The 23,627-nt window shown below is 52.6% G+C and overlaps 1 protein-coding gene across 1 annotated transcript in view; it reads left to right on the top strand.

The window, feature by feature from the left end:
* The window catches only part of PRDM12 (PR/SET domain 12), a 24,303-nt gene extending 1,003 nt beyond the window's left edge, over positions 1 to 23,300 (top strand). The window contains exons 2-9 of the mRNA XM_017849894.1: positions 1,291 to 1,481; positions 2,844 to 2,999; positions 12,418 to 12,529; positions 15,102 to 15,376; positions 15,491 to 15,737; positions 15,813 to 15,963; positions 16,140 to 16,239; positions 23,061 to 23,300. Of these exons, the coding sequence (XP_017705383.1) occupies positions 1,291 to 1,481; positions 2,844 to 2,999; positions 12,418 to 12,529; positions 15,102 to 15,376; positions 15,491 to 15,737; positions 15,813 to 15,963; positions 16,140 to 16,239; positions 23,061 to 23,300 (1,472 nt within the window). The remainder of the gene's footprint in view (positions 1 to 1,290; positions 1,482 to 2,843; positions 3,000 to 12,417; positions 12,530 to 15,101; positions 15,377 to 15,490; positions 15,738 to 15,812; positions 15,964 to 16,139; positions 16,240 to 23,060) is intronic.
* The last annotated feature ends 327 nt before the right edge of the window (positions 23,301 to 23,627 follow it).

Here is a 23,627-nt window from a genome sequence, read left to right as displayed (position 1 = left end):
AGGGAGGGCGGGCGGGGAGAAAAAGCCGCGGGGAGAGCGGGGGAGAGAAAGAGAGAGCGAGAAAAGTTTCTTTTCTTTAAGATGTCTCAAGTTCTTATTCCTCATTCATCAACCCGCAAACAATATCTTTCCCTGGCTCTGGCATCTCTGCGCGTCGCCCTCTTTTCCCCCTTTACGATTTCTGTTCCTCTCTTAATTTACCGTGAAGACTAATTCCACTTCCATTCACGCTATGTCAACCATCTAATCCCCCCTTTTTGTAAGGGGAATTCCTCGGCCCCTTTTAAACAAGTCCCCTCCGCATTGAGCTACAATTTACTGCTACAGCATTCTTCCAGGGCTAATGAATTTAGAATTAGCAATTTCTTTCGAATGGAGCCGAATGAATGCGATCACTTTAACAGCGTGACAAATTGCCGGCCGCGCCGCAATGGACACCGTTTAACCCCCCCCTTTCAGCCGGCCCGCTCGCCGGGTATTTTCCCAGGTAGCTTAGAGGGGAACCTTGTAAGACATGGAGGCCGCCCCTGTACGCCTCGCAGCTCCCAGTCCGGCCGCAGAGGCCCAACAGGAGAACCCTCGAGGAGCTGGGGGCCGCTGCGGCTCCTCCCCGCCCAGAGGGAAGACATCGGGGTTTGTCTGAGCCCGGGCGCCGCCCTCCCTGGCACCCCACGGCCTGGGAGCAGAGAGGGACTCGGGCGCGCCCGAGGTCACACAGCGAGCGCGGAGCCTGGCCAGCTGCTGCGGGTGCTTCTTTGGCACCTCCAACACCTGCCAGCCCAAGGTCTGTCCCCAGCGCTGATCACGGCCTGGCTCCTCTGCCATTGCCCGGAGCCTGGACGCACAGTGGGCTCCCGGAACCCGACTAGGCGAAAGAGTCTCCGGTTGGCCTTCACCTCCTTGCAGGACATGGCCTCAGTTCTCCCGTGCATAAAACCGCTCGCTGCCGTTGGCTCATTAATTCTTAAACTTATCCGGGGCAGAGGGCGGAAGAAGTTGTGAATGCTTTGAGAATTCGCGGAGAGACTAAAAACCCGTTTCTAAAAATGATCCCCAACGCACCACTCCCTTTCCAGGGCACGGAGGGTCCCCAGGTTGCAAACAGAGGAGAGGTCTTTGAGCCTCTGCACATCCGACTGCCCCCAACACCCGGGTGGCTTCTTTGGATTTGGGGCCGACTTGGGTTTGGCCGGTCTGGGCAGGACCGAAGCCGGGGTCCAGGCGGGGAAGGAAGGGCTGGTCCTCGGCTGCCTCGGACTCTGACCTGTTTTCCTGGCCCTGCCGCCACAGAAGTGCAGAAGCTGTCCAGCCTGGTGCTGCCGGCGGAGGTGATCATTGCTCAGAGCTCCATCCCTGGCGAGGGCCTCGGCATCTTCTCCAAGACGTGGATCAAGGCGGGCACCGAGATGGGCCCCTTCACTGGCCGCGTGATCGCCCCGGAGCACGTGGACATCTGCAAGAACAACAACCTCATGTGGGAGGTATGCGCGCGAGGGCTGGGGCAGAGGGGCGCAGGGACCAGCGAGGGGAGCTGGCCGCGGTTGGGCCTGCGATGTCCGGCCATCGCCGCTTCCACCGGGCTGGGAGCAGCGGACACTCCCCGCCTGGACGCCCCTGAGCCGGGACTCTAAGCCACCCGAGCCTGGAGCTCGCCCCACCTCTAGGCACGGAAAATCCGACCCTCCTTCCTCGGGACACCCCGGCAGAGCAGGACTGTGGTTGGCTCCAGTTGGCAGATGAGGGCACTGAGACCCAGAGCAGTCAGGTGGCTTGCCCAGGGTCCCCACGTGCCCTCCCTCCAGGCTACCCACCAGCTACTTATATTCTTTCCCTGGCCCCAGAAGCAGCCTGGGAAGCCCCTCAAGGCCAGTCCTGGGCTCGGGGTGAGGTGGGGCTGGAAAGGAGAAGGCCTGGTGAAGGTAGAATGACATTCACAATGACTGTGGCTGAGCTGGCACTGAGTCAGCTTCTGTGTCCCCAGCCTGCAGTCACGGATGACCTCAGCAGCCCATGCCTTACTGTTCCCTTTTTACCCAGAGAAACAGAAGCTCCAGGAGGCTTCCATCCTAGGCCTTTCCACCCATGAGAGTGACAGTGCCAGTGCCAGGAGGGCCACCCCTGTGCTTCCTCCTAACTTTGCAGAACGGGAAACCAGTGTGCCAGACTGGTGCACACTCTTCCTAATCCTATTCCCTCACCTGCTCTCCCACTCCAGGCCCCTCCTGGCAGACTCTGGAGAAGCCCAACTTTATATACCTGGGGGATGGCCCGAGGCCTCTCTTGACCTCATCTTCTCCCTTCTCTGGAGGGCTGGGCCACTAACCACATTCTCCAGTTGCTGAGTCAGGAAGTTGGGGTCAAGTATGACCTCCGAGTGGCCTTGGCAGCTCGTGTGAAGGGGTTTAGGCCAAACTGGAGTGCCACAGCGAGCCAGTCCTCCTCCCTGGGCTCCAGGATCCTCCCTCTCTGAGGTCCTGGCTGATGTTCCCAGTGCCATGGGGAGCACCTCTGCATCCCTTGAAATAGCTCAGGGCCACTTTGTCTGAGCAGTGATCCTTGGAGACCCTTTTCTTCTGGGGGTAGGGAGGACATGGCATCAGGAGCGTGTATCATGGTCAGCCCATAGGGCCTTGGAGACTGACTCCCTGTGGGCCACTTCCAATAGGGTAGCCTCAAGCAAGTCCCTGAACCTCTCCAGCCTTCCTTTCCTCAGTGGGAAAATGAAGCTTTATCCACTTCCTGGGGCTGTTGTGAGGATGGAGAGTGTGTGTGTGGAAGTGCCTGGAAGATTGTACACATGGCATAGCCCTGCCTTACCTGGTCCTTGATCCATCTGTGCCCAGGTGTTCAATGAGGATGGCACGGTGCGCTACTTCATAGATGCCAGCCAGGAGGACCACCGGAGCTGGATGACCTACATCAAGTGTGCACGTAATGAGCAGGAGCAGAACCTAGAGGTGGTCCAGATCGGCACCAGCATCTTCTACAAGGCCATTGAGGTGTGTGTGTGTGCACTGTTGTGTAGGGACCAGCTGGTAAACCTGGTGTGGGGAGGTGTGCAGGGCAGTGATGTCCAGGAACCACAGTGGACAGAGGGGGAGCTGACACTGGCCTTGCTGGTTTTGCTCAGGCCATGGGGCTACAGCAGACAGGTGGTCTCCAGACACCCCACTCACCAGGTGTGTGACCTCCATGGGAAGCTTTCTGCTGCAGATCAGAAAGGATAGGGCTCTCAACTTGATGCCATTGGGAATGTTACGAGCATCCCAGTAGTGAGGTCCCTGGATGTTGGCTGAGGGTGTCCCGATGTTCAGGGGTCACAGAGACACAGAGAAGCAAGATGGGGAGAAGCAGCCCAGGGAACGAGTTGGGGTGGGAGAGAGGGGATGTGTCTGCAGCCATTTAGCGCTCTGATGGCCCTCATTCTGCATGCATGGGCACCAGTGGCTTACGGCTCATGACTCCAGTCTCAGCAATGGCTTCCCGTGTATCAGGCTTCTCCCAGATGCTGGATATGCAGTACGGTATTTAATCCCCACACAGCCCCAGGAGGAGGACTCTGTGATTATTTACAGTTTACGGACCAGAAAACCAGGTCTCCCTTGGTGGCAGCAGACTTAGGGGTTTTGCAGGCCATCTGGGGAGAGTGTTAGCACTAATAGCTGCACTTCCTGAGCCTTCTCAGAGGAGACAGACAGGGCCAGGAAACAGGCTGAACATGGTGGCTTATGCCTGTAATCCCAGCATTTTGGGAGGCCGAGGTGAGTGAATTACCTGAGGTCAGGAGTTCAAGACCAGCCAGGCCAACATGGTGAGACCTCATCTCTAATAAAAATACAAAAATTAGCAGGGCGTGGTGGCGGGTGCCTGTAATCTCAGCTACTGAGGAGGCTAAGGCATGAGGATTGCTTGAACCAGGAAGGCAGAGGTTGCAGTGAGCCGAGATCACGCCACTGCACTCCAGCCTGGGCGACACAATGAGACTCCATCTCAAAAAAAAAAAAAAAAAAAGAAAAAAGACAGCAGGTAAATATCACTTCCTGTGGTGTGGCAGGGATGAGGCTGAGCCAGGAAGGTTCAGAGGAGAATGGGAAAAGGAGGGCTTCCTGGTAGGGCAGTGCTTGGGCAGAGGCAGAAAAGATCCAGGTGTCTGGGCAGTGGCGGAGGGTACAAACCAAGCAGAGAGGTGGTCACCCGGGCAGGCCCACACTGGGACCCTCCAATGACAGTGTCCTTTGGCGGGAAATCTGGCCCAGAAGTAGAGGCAAGTTGCCCACCTACCCACCGGCTGCTGGGGGTAGACTGGTAGCAAGTGCTGTGCAGAGGCGGTCAGGCGCTTCCCACCACACTTCTCTGCTCCCCTTGGGGCAGGGCTGGAGCTTGATGGAGATTTTGGGGTGTTCTAGAGGAGCAGAGAGCGACTGACCTTCAGTCCATGTTCCATTTTCTCCCCAGGACTCAGACCCTGAAGCTCTTTCTAAGACCCCTGGGGGTGCCAGGGCCTAGTAGCTTCTGGGATGGGTTCCTTTGGTTGTCCCTGAATAACAAGGCCCTAGGGACTCTCCCAGAGGTGACAGCAGGGAGACTAGCCTGGGTCCCAGCTGAGGGGTGGTGCTTGAAGGAGCAGGAGGTGGAGGATAAAAAAAAAGCTGAGCGGTTCCTGGATTGGGTTTCAAGTGAGGTAAGACGGCTGTGAGGCAGGGTGCAGAGAGGACTGAAGGTAGCGCAGGCCCAGGACAGAGGTGGCTCCTTGACCATCTGGCTGGGCCACCGCATCCTAAAATTGGCTTCCAGTGCGGCTGAACCCCACATCTAACAGAATGCACCCTTCCAAATCCTCACCCCACCATCCTGTCACACACATCTTCACCTTCATACCCTCCTTCCCAGCCATCCTGATACAGATGCGATGGAGGGCTCCCACCCATCCCCTCACCAACCCCATACACACACACATGCCCACACATGTGAACACAAGAGACAGACCAGAAACGCCTACATAATTTTGGCAAGAGGGCTCCAGGCTGAGGCAGATGTGGTGACCGGAGTCTCATCTTGCTGCGCAGGTCACACCGGCTAGAAGCCAAACAAAATCAGGAAACATGAATAGAAATTTAGACAGAAATTCAGTCCAAGGGCAAAGAGGCTGGAGAATATCTTCAGGGAAGCAACTGGGTTTATAGGATTAGGAAAAATGGTCCTCTACATTCGATCAGGAATTTAAATTGAAAAAAGAGGATCAGGCAGAGCATGGTGCCTCACGCCTGTAATCCCAGCATTTTCAGAGGATGAGGTAGACAAATCACGTGAGGTCAGGAGTGTAAGATCAGCCTGGCCAACACGGTGAAACCCCATCTCTACTAAAAACACAAAAACTAGCCGGGCGTGGTGGTGGGTGCCTGTAATCCCAGCTACTCCGGAGCCTGGGGCAGGAGAATTGCTTGAACCCAGGAGGTGGAGGTTGTAGTGAGCTATCAGCAGCATTGCACTCCAGCCTGGCTGACAAAGCGAGACTCTGTCTCAACAACAACAACCAAAAAAAGAGGATCAGGACACACACACACACACACAGACACACACACACACACATACGATATAGGTATAGATATGTGATAACATATGTGATATAGACAGATCTACCAGTATGGCTGTCAATGCTTTTACAGAGTTAGCAAGACTTCTAAGAAGGGACTGTTTGCGTGAATGACAAGGAATCAAAATGCTACCCATTTTACTTTTAAAGTTGGATATATTTTTTGTGGTGGCAGGTTTCTCAAATCATTTTGTCACAATGTCAGATTCCACTTACCAGATAAATTGTGTGTCTGGGTGTATGTGGCCACCCTCGAGATGAGGCCGAGGCCCAGAGCTCACGCAGTCCTTGTGGGCTAGACCAGAAGATGCTGCTGTTTCCCAGGCCACTCCCTGGACGACTTGGGAATCAATCGGCTGTTTATTCTGTGTGTGTGGGTGAGTTAGCCAAGGAGAAGGACCTCTGCTCTGATGTTTTCTTAAACTTTCTGCCACTCAGAACTGCCGCTCATATTTCATAACAGTAACCCATTACTTGCCAAAAATAGTAAGGAACATCTTTATTCAATAAGCAGAATATGCTATTGCTGCTCTAAAACTCTCCATAAATACAGAATAACAGCCTTCTCAACAGAGACGAAGGCAATGGGGTTTTTAGAGCTCAGGTAGTCAGTGGAGGCGCCCAAGCAGGGCGTGCATCTGGTTGGATCCACTGATGTGACCCCTGGGGAACCTCCCGGCTTACTCCAGTCACAGAATTGACTATAACTTCAGGTGCCTAAAATGACAGTTCTAGAAAGTACCTAGCACATAGCAAGTGGCCACTAAATGTTGAAGGATTAAAAGGGTCTTAGCAACTTTTAATTTTTTTTTTTTTTTTTTTTTTTTTTTTTTTTTTGAGATGGAGTCTTACTCTGTCGTCCAGGCTGGAGTGCAGTGGTGCAATCTTGGCTCACTACAATCTCCTCCTCCTGGGTTCAAGCAATTCTCCTGCCTCCCAAGCAGCTGAGATTACAGGCATGCGCCACCATGCCTGGCTAATTTTTGTATTTTTAGTAGATTTCACCATGTTGGCCAGGCTGGTCTCGGACTCCTGACCTCAGGTGATCTGCCCGCCTCAGCCTCCCAAAGTGCTGGGATTACAGGTATAAGCCACTGCCTCTGGCCAACAACTTTTAAAAAAATAGAATCTGCTAAGCCCTCAGAGTGCTGCTGTCTGTTACTATCCTCATTTTTATCACGGTGAAACTGAAATGTTAGGGAGGTTACGGGAAGTTGCTGAGCTGCGATGGGAACCCAGGCCCATCTGAGCCCAGAGCTGGAGCGCTGAGTCACCATACCATGTGGCCTCCCTGGCCAGTATCTATTTGTTGGAACTCTATTAATTGGTGTGTCAGGACATCTGTGGTACAATGGAAATTGATGTTTGTCCAGATGGCATTGAGATCCTTTTACACTACGGCTTCAGACCCTGTGGAGAAGGGGAGGGTATTTGCAGTCTCCTGGGAGCATGTTCAGTGGCAGGATATGAATTTACAGCAGGAAAACAAACCCAAAATTCTCTCATTTCCAATTTATAATAAAAATTGAGAAAGTGAGGCAGGACAGACCTTCTGGGCTGACAGGGCCCAGAGAAGCACGTTGAGAGGGCATGTCCATTTGTCAAAAGAGACTCAGGCACTGGTATTCCAGAGTTCTGCTGATGTGGGTTTTGTGGTACAGGACTCAGTTCTTTTGGGAATTGCTTTGTTTGTTTTGTGTCCTGAGCCTTTTCCTGCTCCCCAAAAAAGTGAAAGACCAACTGATCCTGCTTCTCCAAGCCCCAGCAGAGAGCCTCGGTCTGCCAGGCCAGGCCTGAGTCTCAGCAGTAAAGAGTGCTCTGCCCAGGGGGCCTGGAGGGCATGGTGGCTGTTCTTTGCATCCAGGCAGTCAGCTGGTGGGACCCCAGGAGCCTCTGCACAGTGATCCCAGGGTTCCAGGGAAGAAGCTGCAGGTTCCTGGGTTTCCTGGGTTTGGTAGTAGAAGGTTGTTGATGGCGGATGCCTGGGAGCAGGCAGACACCAGAGGCCTGGGCACTGGGCACAGAAGGGCTGAGAGAGACTCCCAGTTCCCAGCCTCTGGGCAGGTGGGGTTGCTGGCTTCTAGCTGTCTGGAAATACGTGTCATTCTCAATTCCAGCAGGCTCTTTTTTTTTTTTTTCTTTTGAAGACAATCTTGCTCTGTCTCTGAGGCCGGAGTGCTGAGCTCACTACAACCTCCGCCTCCTGGGTTCAGGTGATTAAACAATTCTCGTGCCTCAGCCACCTGGCTAGATGGGAGTACAGGCACGTGCCACCACTCCCGGCTAATTTTTTTTTTTTTTGAGATGGAGTTTCGCTCTTGTTGCCCAGGCTGGAGTGCAGTGGAGCCATCTTGGCTCACCACAACCTCCGCCTTCTGGATTCAAGTGATTCTCTTGCCTCAGCCTCCTGAGTAGCTGGGATTACAGGCATGCACCACCACTCCCGGCTAATTTTGTATTTTAAGTAGATGCAGGGTTTCTCCATGTTGGTCAGGCTGGTCTCGAACTCCCAACCTCAGGTGATTCGCCGACCTCGGCCTCCCAAAGTGCTGGGATTACAGGCGTGAGCCACCGAGTTTGGCCATTATTATTATTTTTTCTTTTTCTTTTCTTTTCTTTCTTTCTTTCTTCCTTCCTTTCTTTTTTTTTTTCTTTTTCTTTTTTTGAGACAGAGTCTTGCTCTGTCTCCCAGGCTGGAGTGCAATGGTGCCATCTCGGCTCACTGCAACCTCTGCCTCCTGGGTTCAAGAGATTCTCCTGCCTCAGCCTCCCAAGTAGCTGGGACTACAGTTGTGTGCCACCACACCCAGCTAATTTTTGTATTTTTAGTAGAGACAGGGTTTCACTATGTTAGCCAGGCTGATCTCAAACTCCTGACCTCGTTATCCACCTGCTTCGGCCTCCCAAAGTGCTGGGATTACAGGTGTGAGTCACTGTGCCCGGCCTCATTTTTGTATTTTTAGTAGAAACAGGGTTTCACCATGTTGGCCAGGCTGGTCTTGAACCCCTGGCCTCAAGTGATCCACCCACCTCGGCCTCTCAAAATGCTGGGATTACAGGTGAGAGCCACTGCACCCAACCTGTAGGCTCTTCTTAATTGATTTTCTTGCTTTTAAAAAATAATGTGTGTGTGTGTACAGAAGTAATATGTGCTCATTATTTTTTAAAAAGTCAGAGGCATGATGTAGACGGCATCATGCTACTCTCCATGAACCTTAAGTCAGCATTTTAAAATTGTCTCAAAGTGGCAAACCCTTCAGGGGAAAGACAAGCAGCAAACCAGCGACAGTGGCTGGCATCCAGAGTGGCAGAGAGTGACTTCTCATTTTATACCGCGTTATATGTTTATACAATTTGGTCCATATGTCTGCATTGCTGTTTTAAAGTTTTAAATTCATTAGTAAAATTAATTTTAGTACATTAAAAGCATTCTTAGTAAATAAATGACTCACCCTTATGCTGCAATTGTTGCCATCAGAGTTCTTATTTTATTTTATTTATTCATTTTTTGAGATGGGGTTCCACTCTGTTGGCTGGACTGGAGTGCAGTGGCACGATCTCAGCTCACTGCAATCTTTGCCTCTCAAATTCAGGCGATTCTCCTGCCTCAGCCTCCTGAGCAGCTGGGATTACAGGCACACACACCACGTCCAGCTAATTTTTGTATTTTTAGTAGAGATGGCGTTTCACCATGTTGGCCAGGATGGTCTCAAAACTCCTGACCTCAAGTGATCTGCCCGCCTCGGCCTCCCAAAGTGCTGGGGTTACAGGCATAAGCCACTGCACCCAGCCTACTGTTATTGTATTTATTTTATATTTAATAGTAGTTGTTTTCAATTAAAATTAAAAGGCTGATGTTGGCTTAGTATTTGATGACCCCCAGGCCTGGAGCCTGGAGGTGGAGTTCCACTGGGGGCTGGCTGAGCCTACCATCTCATCCCACATCTGTGCTGGAGGAGTTGGCTTCTCTTCTGGGGGAGATGGGGCTGGGAAGTGGGGGTACCTGCATGGGGCTGGTGTCCTTGGAGCATTCGGGCCCAGGCTGTGTTCTTGCTGGACACTGACGGCAGAACCCTGGTCACCCTGGGCTTCCACCGAACCAGCAGCCTCTGCAACTCAGCGAGCACTCCTGCGGAGAGCTGGACGTGCCAGAAACCGCTGCCATCTTCTCTGAGAGGTTGGTGGGCTCCAGGAAAACAATCACTGGCGCTTCCACGTCTCGATTATGCAAAGAGCTTTATGCATATGGCTCCGCTGCACCCCAAAAACCACTCAGTGTGGCCATGGCAATGTGAGGAAACAGGCCCCACGACGTGAGGCAACTTGCCCAAGGTCACTTGCTCAGCAGATGGGGAGCCTAGTGGACCCCAATATGTCTGACTCCAGACTGGGCAGGAACCCTCTGTGGAGCGTCTCCAGCGGTCTGGGGGAGGATGCTGATTGCTTTGGAAGAACCATGACATCAACGTGTCTGGTTTCATCCAAGACTGGAAGCCAAGGGTCGGGACAATGTTGGAGGTGACTTACAACCAGAGTCTTAGAGTTGGGGGGAACTCAGGGACCATGTTCCCTGACCCCCTCATTTGAGGAGCACAGAAAGGCAAAGTGACTTGCCTAAGGTCACATAGGGACCTGGTGACAGAGGGCTCATCTGCACCATCTCGTAGACAGATTTCCTTCACAATTAATTTATGTTAAATATTTCAATGCCATCATCTGCTTTTCTGGGAGGTTCACAAAACCTCTTCCTTCTATCCCAGTGAGGTCTGGAAAAAAAGTAGAATTTTTAAAAATGTAAAAAAACAAACAAACAAAAAACCCAAATCAGAACCTCTTTCTTCTCTGCCCCTTTCCAGAAGAGGCCTCCACCTCTGACCTGCTGGCCTCCTGGACAGTGGTCATGACTATGAATGAGCAGAGAGGTCACCAGGACTCTGGCTGTGGTGCCAGATTGTAATCTGTCCACTTTCTGGGAGGCACCATCTAACTTTCTGTGGCTTCTGGGATTGCGCTTGGTGTTTCCACGTTGGCTTCTTGTCACTTACTGATCCTAAGGCTCGCCATGATGCCCCATGAACCATGGAGGCATGAGGAAATGGATGTGGTGACTCTAGGCTGAGTCTCAGGAGGATAGCTGTTGCCTAAGCCCCCTCACACCCTCCTGTTTGCACCCCTTCTCTTTCGACCTCCCCTTCTTCTTCTTCTTCCTTTTTTTTTTTTTTTCTTGAGACAGGCTCTTGCTCTGTCACCCAGGCTGGAGTGGTCACCCAGGCTGAAGTGCAGTGGTGCAATCTCGGCTTACTGCAACCTCTGCCTCCTGTGTTCAAGCAGTTCTGCCTCAGCCTCCCAGGTAGCTGGGACTATAGGCATGCCCCACCACGCCTAGCTAATTTTTCTATTTTTTTGCAGAGACAGGGTTTTACTATGTTGCCCAGGCTAGTCTCAAACTCCTGGCCTCAAGTAATCCACCTGCTTCGGCCTCCCAAAGTGCTAGGATTACAGGCATGAGCGACCACGCCCGACCTCCATTTTCCCTTCTTTTCAAGGGTGAGCAGAGCTTGCTGCAACGGTCTGAGGGTCTTCCAGGCTCTGACCAGAGGAAGGAAGACGTAATGAACGCCAGAGTTCTGAGTGTGGGCTCTGCAGGCTGAACCAAATAGACACAGAAGGGGCCTTGTCTCTGACCACAGAAGTCAATGCGGGATCCTGGCCTGGTTTCAGACACCTCTAGATGGAATCCCATGTGATCTTTTGTGCTTCAACTAATAAAGGACCCTCCAGGAAAACAAACCAGCTGTTGCCAGGGGGTGTCTGGGTTTCTCTGGGCACATCAGATAGTGGCCCCCAGGGGCAGGTGCCAAGGCCAGCACTTCCGGGGTCCAGGCCTCGGGATAGTGATAGGCTGTCCCTTCTCTCATATGCCCTGCCTGGCTAGGGCCTGGAGCTTCCCCACTTGGGAGGGGTAACTGGCTTCCATGAGAGGTCTGGCAGGCCCCTTGGGATGTCCTGGAGCGTGTGATATTTATGGCCAGTACCACCCCAAGAGCAGGCCCCTTACACCTCCCTGGATCATCACTGCAAAACCCTCTGACCAACATCCTTTGCCATGAGCCTGGGGCAGGTCATCCCCGAGAGCAGCAGAGCCCCAAAATCACTTGTGGGGTTCTCTGTCATTGACCTAGGACGCGGTGAACTGGACTCTGTGTAAGACAGTGTACCCCAATGTTTCTTGAGGTGGAGGTGTTCATCCATCCGAATGCTTCTTTTTTAGCATCTGCCATGTGCACGGAGACACTCAGAGCCCTGTGCTTGGTCGGGAAGTACCTGTGATGTGGGGTGTCTATGGCAGCTTTGGATAAGAGATGTTTCCAGAACATTATCCCCGCAGGGTGTAGCCAAGTACCCTAGGGTGCCCCACAGCCCACAATTCTTGGAAACATCTGGCTCAGCCCTGCAGCCCCAGGGGCTGGCTGACTCTAGTTCTCCTGCGTAAGAATTGCAAAGATTTCTAATTTTCCATCTTCCATTACTTCTGCTTGCTGTGAGGTGTCCATTCTGGTGCTGTCAGCTTAGAAGCTCTCCTGTGGCCAGAGCATGGACAGAGATGGCCTGGGCAGGGAGAGGGGGACAGAGGGGTTTGACACCCCAGGGTCTTCCGTGTTTATGCAGCTTGCTGGGACAGCTCAGTGGAAATGGGCCCGTGTGGCTTTCTCAGGGCTGAGACTGGGTCCAGGTCTCCTGACTGTGAAGGGGTGCTCAGAGATCCCCAACTCTCACCTCCCAGCTGCTGCCTCCCCGACCTCCTCTTGCCTCCCTCCCTGCAGATGATCCCACCCGACCAGGAACTGCTGGTGTGGTACGGAAACTCACATAACACCTTCCTGGGGATCCCTGGTGTGCCTGGGCTAGAGGAGGACCAGAAAAAGAACAAGCATGGTAGGTGTTCTCCATGGGGCCACTGAGACACAGACCCATGGAGAGGGGAGCCCAGGGAGGGGAGAGAGAGAATGAGAGAGGCAGGGAGGTTCTTGACCTCCGGGGACCTCAGTTCAATGTCTGGCAACATTGAGCAGATAAGACATACAGGTCCAAGGAGGCTGATGCCCCTGGAGCTGCCACATGGGCCGGGCATGGGTGGGAGATGGTCCTGCTGCTTCCTGGCCAAAATAGACTGTGTGGGGGGTATGTCGGGGAGACCAGAGAGGCAATGAGGTGTGACAGGAGAAGAAAGGGGCTGGGCAGCAGGAACCTGGATTGAGTTCTAGTTCTGCTGTGCAATCTTGGAAATGCCCTGTGCCTCAGTTTCCTCATCTGTAAAGGGAAGGTCCTAAGTAAGATAATCTCTAAGTTCCCTTCCGGTTCTGACAACTTGTATATTTCCTTGCCCTGTCGCTGATGTCTGGTGCAGGGTCTGGCACAGAGTAGGTGTTCCGTATAAGCCTGTTGAAGGCAGGCAGGACAGACTGTGCCTGTGTGTGTGTTGCGGGGATGCGGCCCATCACAGCAGAGACCATTTGCTCAACAACTATTTCTTGCCAAGACCTGGGCTAAACCTTTGGCAGATATCATCCCACTGGATCTCCATAAAACCTCTGTGTATTTTTTTTCTTTTTTGAGACTGAGTTTCACTCTGTCACCCAGGCTGGAGTGCAGTGGCGCGATCTTGGCTCACTGCAACCTCTGCCTCCCAGGTTCAAGCAATTCTCCTGCCTCAGCCTCCCGAGTAGTTGGGATTACAGGCATGCACCACCATGCCCAGCTAATTTTTGCATTTTTACCAAAGATGGGGTTTTGTTATGTTGGCCAAGCTAGTCTTGAACTCCTGACCTCAAGCGATCTCCCCACTTCGGCCTCCCAAAGTGCTGAGATTACAGGTGTAAGCCACCGCACCTGGCCTGTGAAATTTGATTATCCATATTTTTATTTTATTTAATTTATTTTTGAGGCAGGATCTCTCTCTGTTGCCCAGGCTAGAGTACAGTGGCACTATCTTGGTTCACTGCAGCCTCAACCACCTGGGCTCAAGCTATCCTCCCATCTCAGCCTCCCAGGTAGCTGAGACCACAGTCATGCACCACCACACCTGGCTAATTTTTTAAATTTATTGTACAGATGGGGGTCTTGCCATGTTTCCCAGTTGGTCTGGAACTCCTGGGCTCAAATGATCCTCCTGCCTCTGCCTCCCAAAGTGCTGGGATTACAGGCATGAGGTACTGTGGTCGGTGGTCCTTATTTTTGGAGGATGAACCTGAGCTGGTGAGCTACTGTTTATTAAGTCCTTGCTCTGCAGCTGATGTTTTACAAACATTAATTTCTCTAGGCCGGGCATAGTGGCTCATGCCTGTAATCCTAGCACTTTGGGAGGCAGAGACAGGAGGATCATTGAGCCCAGGAGTTCCAGACCAGCCTGGGCAACATAGCAAGACCCCATTTCTACAAAAAATTTAAAAATTAGCCAGGTGTGCTGGCACGAGCCTGTGGTCCCAGCTACCCGGGAGGCTGAGGTGGAAGGATCACTTGAACCCGGGAGGTCGAGGCTGCAGTGAGCTGAGATGGCACCACTGCACTCCAGCCTGTGTGACAGAGCGAGACCTTGTCTCGAAAAAAAAAAAAAAACTTTTTGGGCCAGGCGCTGTGGCTCACGCCTGTAATCTCAGCACTTTGGGAGGCCGAGGTGGGCGGATCACGAGGTCAAGAGGTTGAGACCATCCTGGTCAACATGGTGAAACTCTGTCTCTACTAAAAATACAAAAATTAGCTAGGCGTGGTGGTGCACACCTGTAGTCCCAGCTACTCGGGAAGCTGAGGCAGGTGAGTCACTTGAACCCAAGAGGCGGAGGCTGCAGTGAGTGGAGATCGCGCCACTGTACTCCAGCCTGGCGACAGAGGGAGACTCCGTCTCAAAAAAAACAAAACAAAAAACTTTTTTCACTGATCCTTACTAGGCTTACGAGGGCGATGCTAGTAGTACCTCCATTTCAGGAAGGAGAAAACCGAGGCGCAGTTCCGTGGTACAGAGTAGGCACTCAGTAAATGTTTGTGGAATGAGTTAATGAAAGGTTTGGTGGGGGTCATCATAGTTGCTCCCCTTTACGGAAGGCCTGCTCCAATCCAGGCATCTCTCAGGCACTGGCTAAGGCAGGTCGGATGCTTAGCGCAGAGACCTTCCATAGACGTCTTTTCTCATCCTCTCGGGCAATCGCACGCCCGAAGAGGCAGTGCTAGGTTTCCATTTTACAGATGAGAAAGCTGAGGTTTAGCTAGGCTGAGTCGCTAAGTCTCCGAGGTCTCGCATCGCGATCGTGAGTCCAACTCCTATTGGATCCCCCGCAGGGGGACCCTTCGCTGTCCCTCCTGTCCGTCTGCCACCGTCCAGGCAGCATCCGCCCTCAGGGTCGGAACCCCCCGGGCGGGGGGCGCTGGGGGCCCGGGCCGCAGGGCGCTGGTTCTAACGGGGCTGCTCTCTCCCTTTCCTCGTCTCCCTTCTCCCGCACCGCCCCGCGGCCAGAGGACTTCCACCCAGCTGACTCGGCGGCGGGCCCCGCGGGCCGCATGCGCTGTGTCATCTGCCACCGCGGCTTCAACTCGCGCAGCAACTTGCGCTCGCACATGCGCATCCACACGCTGGACAAGCCCTTCGTGTGTCGCTTCTGCAACCGCCGCTTCAGCCAGTCGTCCACGCTGCGCAACCACGTGCGCCTGCATACGGGCGAGCGCCCGTACAAGTGCCAGGTGTGCCAGAGCGCCTACTCGCAGCTGGCCGGCCTGCGCGCCCACCCCCCCGCCCCCCCCCCCCCCCCCTGAAGAAAGCGAGCGCAGCCGGCGCCAGCGCGGCGGCAGGCACATTCGCGCGCTGCCCGCCCCGCAACGCGCACGCGCCCGCCTCGCCGCCGCCAGCCGCCGCTGCCGCCGCGCACCACCCGCGCGGGCCATGGTGCTGTGAGCGCGCCGCTCCCGCGGCCCTCGCCCGGCCCCGCGGCGCTCCGGGCCTCGGCACCCCGGCCCCGCAGCGCGACTCGCCCTCCCGCCCAGACCCCTGGCCCGGCGCCCCCGCGGAGCCCCGCGCGCTGGAGCACTCCCGCCTCGGCCCGTGTCGCAGATGAGGACACTGAGGGCGGCGTCCCTCACCCAGGCCACGCAGCTGGTGCGGCTACTCGGCCGCCGCCTCTGGGAGTGGGTCCTCCTGCCTGGCCTCGCCCCCGTCTCCCTCCTGTTATAGAACCGGGCGCCCAGACCGGCATCCCCTCGTGGGTGCCAGGAGAGCGGAATTTAGAGCCCCGAGGATCCCTCAGCAGAGGAAGGGGAGTCCCCGCCTCCGCCACCGAGAGTCCTGTGCTTCGGAATGAAGGGAGGGCGACCTCCTTGTCCGGGTGCGGCCGGGCGCGGGGCTTGTGGGGGCGCCACCTCCTCTTCCGGCCCCTGGGACTGGTGTCCTGAAGTGTCGGGAGTCTTGATGCAACCTTGACAGGTGCGGGCTACTGGGGTCCATGGGCAGCCGGAAGAGACCCGGAGAGACCTGCGTCTTCTGGGCCCTTCTCTCCTTTAGGCCAGCTTACCCCCAAACCTGGCTCCTGGGGATGGATGCAGAAGGAGCTCTTTGCAGTGCACCAGGCACGTTGAAAGTGGAGGCACAACGGAAATCCTCTGTAGGACCCCAAGCAAGACCCTGCACCTCTTTGGGCCTCAGTTTCCCCATCTGTAAAATGAGGGAGTTGGACCAATGACCCCTCCGCTTCAGCTGTGACATCATGCCTTGGAAGACGAAAGTTCCCCCCAACCCCTTCCAACACACACACTTCAGCGAGAGGAGGGCAAGACTGGAACCGCTGCCCGGGAGGTTAAGGTGACACACCTACCGAGCCTGGCGATAGCTGGTTATCCGAGCTGTGCCCAGTCCCAGGAGTTCTGCCCCGTCTGCCCACACTTCCCTCGGTCCCTGCCCATTTCCTCAAACTCCAGCCGTGCGCGCCCTCTGGTGTCGCCTCTCACACTTTGCAGTCATTTACCAGGATTCCCGTGGGGCGTTTTGTAAAATAAAGAAAGTATAATATTAATGAAAAGTATAAAATGTATAGAGTTTTCAAGAAACTGTGTTCTACTTCCAGAAAATGGTCACTTTAACCTTGTAAATATTTATCTAAAATGATATTTACAAAACTGTGATATATTATTATTTGATTGTATATGTACAACTGTAAATACATTTGTACCTCTCTTGTATTCTAAAATAAAAATTACTTGGAACATTTATCATTTAGCATCTGAATGGGTGGACACTTTTATCTGTATGAAGGAAATATAGAAAGTGTCTAGAAGCTGGAAAGGGGCGGGTAAGAGTTGTTCCACTTGCTGGTGTGTACAGGAAAATTTTCTTTGTCACAACTGGGGTGTCGGATCCCAGTGAGAAGGGTCACAGTGCAAAGCAATTGGAAATCTTGAAAGGGGCTGGGCAGATTCTGGTGTTTTCCAGCTGGCTCAAACATCAGTGCCTTACTTTGTAACTTCTTCCAAATATTTACTTTTTTTTTTTTTTTTTCATTTTGATGGTCAAGCTGAAGATGTTCAAGCAGCCAGTGGGAATGGACCAAGATGGCCACCAAGTGCCCTCCCAATGCCTAGACTGTCCAAATGTTCTGGGCACCCATTTCCAGACCCTCTTGAAGAAGACCAGGAAGCAGGAAGGCATCTAGTTAAAGCCAGAGGGCTTCATGGTTCCTATAGGGCCAGGCTCACCTCTCCTCTCCAGGAAGGAGGTGCATGCAGGGGAGTGTGAGTTCACACCTGTGCTCCAGCATACACCAGCTATGAGGGTGTCATCTTCCAACCCGCTGAGTGTGTGGCTTCCTGGCATCCCACAGGTACAACTCTGCATCTTCATCCAACACACACGTGCACACATGCACACCTGCAGACACTTGGGAATTCACACTTGGACACACAGATGAGCCTCATTTGGAACTTCAGGGGTGTACTCCCAAAGACCCCCATACTTTGAGGGATTTGTCCTGCACCGTGGAAACTGGGGCACAGGCAGGGTTGGACACCTCATGAGTTCACTTGCAGGCCCCATCTGGGGTTCACTCCCTCAGGCCAGTGGGGGAAGTCACCTTTGGTTCTCCTCCCACTGGAACCTCACTTCTCCTTTGACACTCCACCATTAGGTTCCCATTGCCTCCGATGGCCCCTGCATTCCCCCCTCCCATGCAGCCCCCACCCAGGCCTCTTGTTCCCTTGACCAAAGTCTATCTGTCCTGAGTCCCCCTCCCTTGGATGCCAAGGGGTGAAGTGGCAGGTGGCTTGTCCTGCCCACATGTTGAGACTCCCAGGAAATAACTCTGGCTTCCTGGAGTAGGGGCTTCCAGAGTCAGATACTCAGAGAAGTCGGTGAGGCCCTTGAACAGAAATCTAAATTGTTCTCCATAGGTCGTTCTGGCCTGTGAAGTCTCAGCTAACAGATTCCAGGATCCCCATCACAGGCTCCAGAACCCACCTGGTGGTAGCTGGCTGTAACTGCAGACCAAGGTGCCTCTGCTTTGCCCACAGATCTGTTTCCATAGAAGTGTGCGGCCCCGGGTGCCAGGGCCTGGGATACCAGGGTGAAAGGATGTGACTTGTGGCTTGCACGCTGGAGGGAGGCATGATGCTGAAAAGCCTAACCTCTTACTTTGCTTGCATTTGCAGCAAAGGCCTGAGGCCCCTTTCCTGAGATTGCAGTCCCCCTAATCAAAGACATGCAAACACAGCCAAGGCAGTTTCTGTGGACCAGCCGTGGGCTTTGGGCTTTATTTTTATTTTTGAGATGCAGTTTCGCTCTTGTGGCACAGGCTGGAGTTCAATGGCTCACTGCAACCTCCGCCTCCTGGGTTCAAGCGATTCTCCTGCCTCAGCCTCCCGAGTAGCTGGGACTGCAGGCGCCTGTCACCATACCCAACTAATTTTGTATTTTTAGTAGAGATGAGGTTTTACCATGTTGGTGAGGCTGGTCTCAAGCTCCTGACCTCAAGTGATCCACCCGCCTCAGCCTCCTACAGTGCTGGGATTACAGATGTGAGCCACTGCACCCGGCAGAGAGCTGTTTTAAGGGTCCTGAAATCTGACATGGTAGGCCAACATGGAAGTGACTGTCATGGAGAAAGATCTTTGTTATAGAAACAAGAGGCAGGGTGCGCTGTGCAGAGCCGCACAGGAAAGCACTGGGTTGGTCAGGAGGCAGAGGGAAGGAGGGGAAAACATGAGCAAGAGCCTTTATTGTGGTTTCCATGGGAAGGAATGGGTGAGGCAAGGTAAGCAGGCTTAGGATTGGTTGGTTTGACAACTGCAGCAGGTGCTGGGGTATAAGGACTTTCCCTAGTTGTCTGGTGTCTGGCCTTGGGATGATCAGGGCAGTTGGATACTGGTCCTGAGTAAGAGAGCCTAATAAAGGAGGTGTTTGTGGATGTGGGCTCTGGATTGGGTGGTGTGCGTTTGCAAGGGACCTCCTGGGTGAGTTGTTCACTATCTCCAGGAACCGGTTAACCCTGGGTGGGGCAGTCCCTCTGGGAAGAGCAAGGACCCAAGATCTCAAAGCATCTGAGTACAGAAGAGCAAAGGCACCGGGCGCGGTGCATGCCTGTAATCCCAGCACTTTGGGAAGCTGAGGCGGGCAGATCACGAGGTCAGGAGTTCGAGACCAGCCTGGCCAACATGGTGAAACCCCGTCTCTACTAAAAAGACAAAAGTTAGCCAGGGGTGGTGGTGGGCACCTGTAATCCCAGCTACTTGGGAGGCTGAGGCAGAAGAATCGCTTGAACCCGGGAGGCAGAGGTTGCAGTGAGCAGAGACTGTACCACTGCACTCCAGCCTGGGCAACAGAGCGAGACTCCATCTTAAAAACAAAACAAAACAAAAAAAAAAACAAAGACATGCTTAATACAAGGGCCTACTACATATCAAGCACACATAGGAAACAGGCAGTGAACAAAATGGACAGTCTGGGTATTTGTGGGGTTCATATCCGGTGGGAAAACAGGCGATGAGCAGACAAAAAAACCTGTATTTTGTAAGTATATTGTGTTTTTTCAACAAATATTTTATAGCTGCCCTGTGTGCCAGGCCTGGTTCTAAGCATTGATATATGATGAACAGAACAGATCAAGTCGCTATTTTCAGCACATGCATGTTCTAGTGGAGGGAGACCACAATAAATGAACAAAAAAAAAAAGAAAGAAAGAAAGAAAGAAAGAAAAGAAAACAAAAAGAAAAGAAATTCAAGCACAGGCACGGTGGCCCACACCTGTAATTCCAGCACTTTGGGAGGCCAAGGCGGGCAGATCACTTGAGGTCAGGAGTTCGAAACAAGCCTGGCCATCATGGTGAAACCCTGCCTCTCTGAAAAATACAAAAATTAACCGGGCGTGGTGATGGGTGCCTGTAATCCCAGCTACTCAGGAGGCTGAGGCAGGATAATCGCTTCAATCCAGGAGGCAGAGGTTGCAGTGAGCCGAGATCCGGCCATTGCACTCCAGCTTGGGCAACAAGAGCGGGACTCCATCTTAAAAAAAAGAAAAAGAAAAAAAGAAAAATCAGTGACAAGAAGTAAAACAGGATCAAGGGATAAAAAAAAGGACTGGAGAGTTATTCCAGATAAGGTGATCAGGGAAGTCTTCTCTGAGGAAGTGATGTTTGAGCAAGCCGTGAGTGCGGAGAAGGAGACAGCCACACAAAAGCCTGGGCGAAGATAATTCATGCAGAAAGAGACCAGAGTAGCTGGGCGCGGTGGCTCACGCCTGTAATCCCAGCACTTTGGGAGGCCGAGGCGTGTGGATCACGAGGTCAGGAGATCGAGACCATCCTGGCTAACACGGTGAAACCCTGTCTCTACTAAAATACAAAAAATTAGCCGGGCGTGGTGGCGGGCGCCTGTAGTCCCAGCTACTCAGGAGGCTGAGGCAGGGGAGTGGCGTGAACCTGGGAGGCGGAGGTTGCAGTGAGCCGAGATCACACCATGGCACTCCAGTCTGGGAGACACAGCAAGACTCCGTCTCAAAAAAAAAAAAAAAAAAAAAAAAAAAAAAAAAAAAAAAGAAAGAAAGAAAGAAAGAAAGAAAGAAAGAAAGAAAGAAAGAAAGAGACCAGAGTAAAGGGCCCTGGAGTGATGAGGAGCCTGGTGCTGTGGCACCGAGGGGAAGCCAGCTAGTCTTGAGGCAGGAGAACAGGGTCTGGAGGCAGGGAACATAAGGCTGATTCACACTGACTTTCTAGAAGTAAATCAAAAGGAAAACCCCAACTTTCCACATCCAAGTAACAAAAGGACCAGAGGCTACTCCCTTTGCAATCCCGGCTTTTCTGTGCGGCAGATGAAAAACTGAAAGTACCTCTAATCGGTCCCTTCTTCCCACAGCCAGTCAGGCTGCTCGGGGGGCCAAGTCTTCATTTGCATAGGAGTATAACTTTGTAACTTCACTTCAGCCTCTGATTGATCACTTTCCACAACCAATCAGATATTTGCGTAGGGCGTAACTTGTAACTTCAGCCTCTCATTGGTCACTTTCCACAACCAATCAGACTGATCACGGGCGGCTCCTTCATTTACACAGGGTGTACACCAAATAACCAATGGGAAGCCTTTAGAAGGTATTTAAACCCCAGAAACTTCTGTAAGGAGCCTCTTTAGTTTATTTGCTTGGGTCGTTCTCGCCCTGTGGAGTGTACTTTCATTTTCAATAAATCTCTGCGTTTGTTGCTTTATTCTTTCCTTGCTTTGTCTGTGTGTTTTGTCCAAGACGCCAAGAACCTGGGCACCCTCCACCGGTAACAGTCTGGCTGCAGCATAGTGAGTAATGCAGTGGGTTAGAACGAGCGTGAGGTCAGAGACAGGCAGGAATCTAGAAGTGTTGGAAGCAGGGAAGTGATTTAATCTGTTTTTAAAGCTCCCTCTGGCTGCTGTGCGGAGATTGAATGAAGGACAGAAGTAGAATTAGGAAGACAAGCTAGGAGGTTATCTCCCTGGTAAGAGATGCCGTTGATCAGCCTGGGGCAGTGGCTGCAGAGATGCACAAAGTAGCATCAGTGAATCTTAGACCTTTTCCGCCACTGAAATTACATAGGGAGTTAAAACACGCACAGACTTCTGGACCTTACCTTTGTAGAACCTCATGAAAGGAAAATAAATCTTGGGGCCACAAAATCACTAAGCTAAAGGCAAAAGTAAGTCAAACTGGGAACTGCTTAGGGCAAACCTGCCTCCTGTTCTATTCAAAGTCACCCCTCTGCTCACTGAGATAAATGCATACCTGATTGCCTCCTTTGGAGACGCTAATCAGAAAAAAAAAAAAAAAAAGCAACCATTTGTTTCTTATCTACCTATGACCTGGAAGCCCCTTCCCAGCTTAGAGTTGTCCCGCGTTTCCGGGCTGAATCAATGTTCATCTCACATATGTTGATTGATGCTTCATGTCTCCCCAAAATGTATAAAACCAAACTGCGCTCCAACCACCTTGGGCACATGTTGTCAGGACCTCCTGAGCTTGTGCCACAGGCACACGTCCTCAATCTTGGCGAAATAAACTTTCTAAATTAACTGAGACCTGTCTCAGATATTTGGGGTTTACAGCCTCAATGTCTAAGGAATCTATACTTTTTACAAGCCCCCTGGGATGTGCTGCTCTGTCTCCGGGTACCCACTTGTCTACTGGTGGTAAAGGGGTAAGCTCGGTGGCTCATGCCTATAATCCCAGGACTTTGGGAGGCCAAGATGGGCGGATCACTTGAGTTCAGGAGTTCAAGATCAGGTTGGGCAACACGGTGAAACCCTGTCTTCACAAAACAAATACAAAAAATTAGCCGAGCCTGATGGCATGTGCCTGTAGTCCAAACTATTCAAGAGGCTGAGGTGGTAGGATTATCTGAGCCCAGGAAGTCAAGGCTGCAGTAAGCCATAATTGTGTCATTGTACTCCAGCCTGGGTGACAAGGACCCTGTCTCAAAATAAATAAATAAATAAATAAATAAATAAATAAAGGTGCGTGTGATGATGCAGAAAGAGGATGGGGGAGGGGGAGTCTGCCGTTTTGGATTCTAGTCCCAGCTACAGGTCTGTTTGGGGGGCTCGGTGGCCCCAAGTGATCAGCAGGGATAGCAATGCCTACCTCGAAGATGGACTGAAAGTGAGGAATACATAACATAGTATTTGTAATGCACTCAGCAAAGGACCAGCCGAAGCACTCGGTTTATGTTTGGTAAAGGGTGCAGGCTCTGGGGTAAATCGCGTGCAGTTGGAACACACATCGGCTTTGCTGCCATCTGCTAAAGTGAATTCCATTCCTTTTGGGGCCTCGATTTCCTCCTCCATAAACTGGTATCCACAATGCCAACCTTGTGACAGGCTCCATGAATGTGAACGCTGTGAGAATGCGCGGGGTAAAGGCGACATCTCTCCCTCCCGGGAAGAACTTGGATGGTGTCAGGCCTGCACTCTCGCTCCGCCTAGGGCCGCTCGCTGGGCCTGGCTTCCTGGCCGCTGGGCTACGCGGGCTCAAAGGACACCATCGCCCTCTTATGGCCGCAGCAGGACTGGACCAAGGGGCTGGGCTCTAGCGCCTTCCTCCAAGCACGGCGGAGGGCGAGGGTCTGGCCGCCCACTTACCCAGGGCCTTGGGGCACTAGCATTCACGTCATGGACTGCCTGGCAGGGCTGACTTTCTTAAGTGTGGTCGTGCGCCTTGCTTAAGTGGAAGAAATGCTGTCGCTTTGGAGATTTATAAAACAATTGGTTCGATGGATCTTTCTTCAGGAGGCAGACTTGGTTTACCTGCTTTACTGACCACAGCTGATGCAAATGATTTCATTTAATCCTCTTAGAGTCCCTGTGCATGGGGAATTACCATCCCCAATTAGTTTCTTGTGAATGCAGGGCAAGGAGAGGGAGACGGTAGTGGGGAACGGGGAGAAGGGGCGAAGGGTACGCTCCTATTAAAACGGAGCCGCAGCAAAACCCACAGAAACATCTGTCTGTTCCGTGCTGAATCCTTAGAACAGCGCCTGGCACACACAGAGC

The sequence above is a fragment of the Rhinopithecus bieti genome, unplaced genomic scaffold (assembly GCF_001698545.2).
Source record: "Rhinopithecus bieti isolate Rb0 unplaced genomic scaffold, ASM169854v2 scaffold_31823, whole genome shotgun sequence".
NCBI classification, from domain to species: Eukaryota; Metazoa; Chordata; class Mammalia; order Primates; family Cercopithecidae; genus Rhinopithecus; species Rhinopithecus bieti.
The sequence above is the reverse complement of the archived record's forward strand: the minus strand, read 5'-3'. Positions and strand labels throughout refer to the sequence as shown.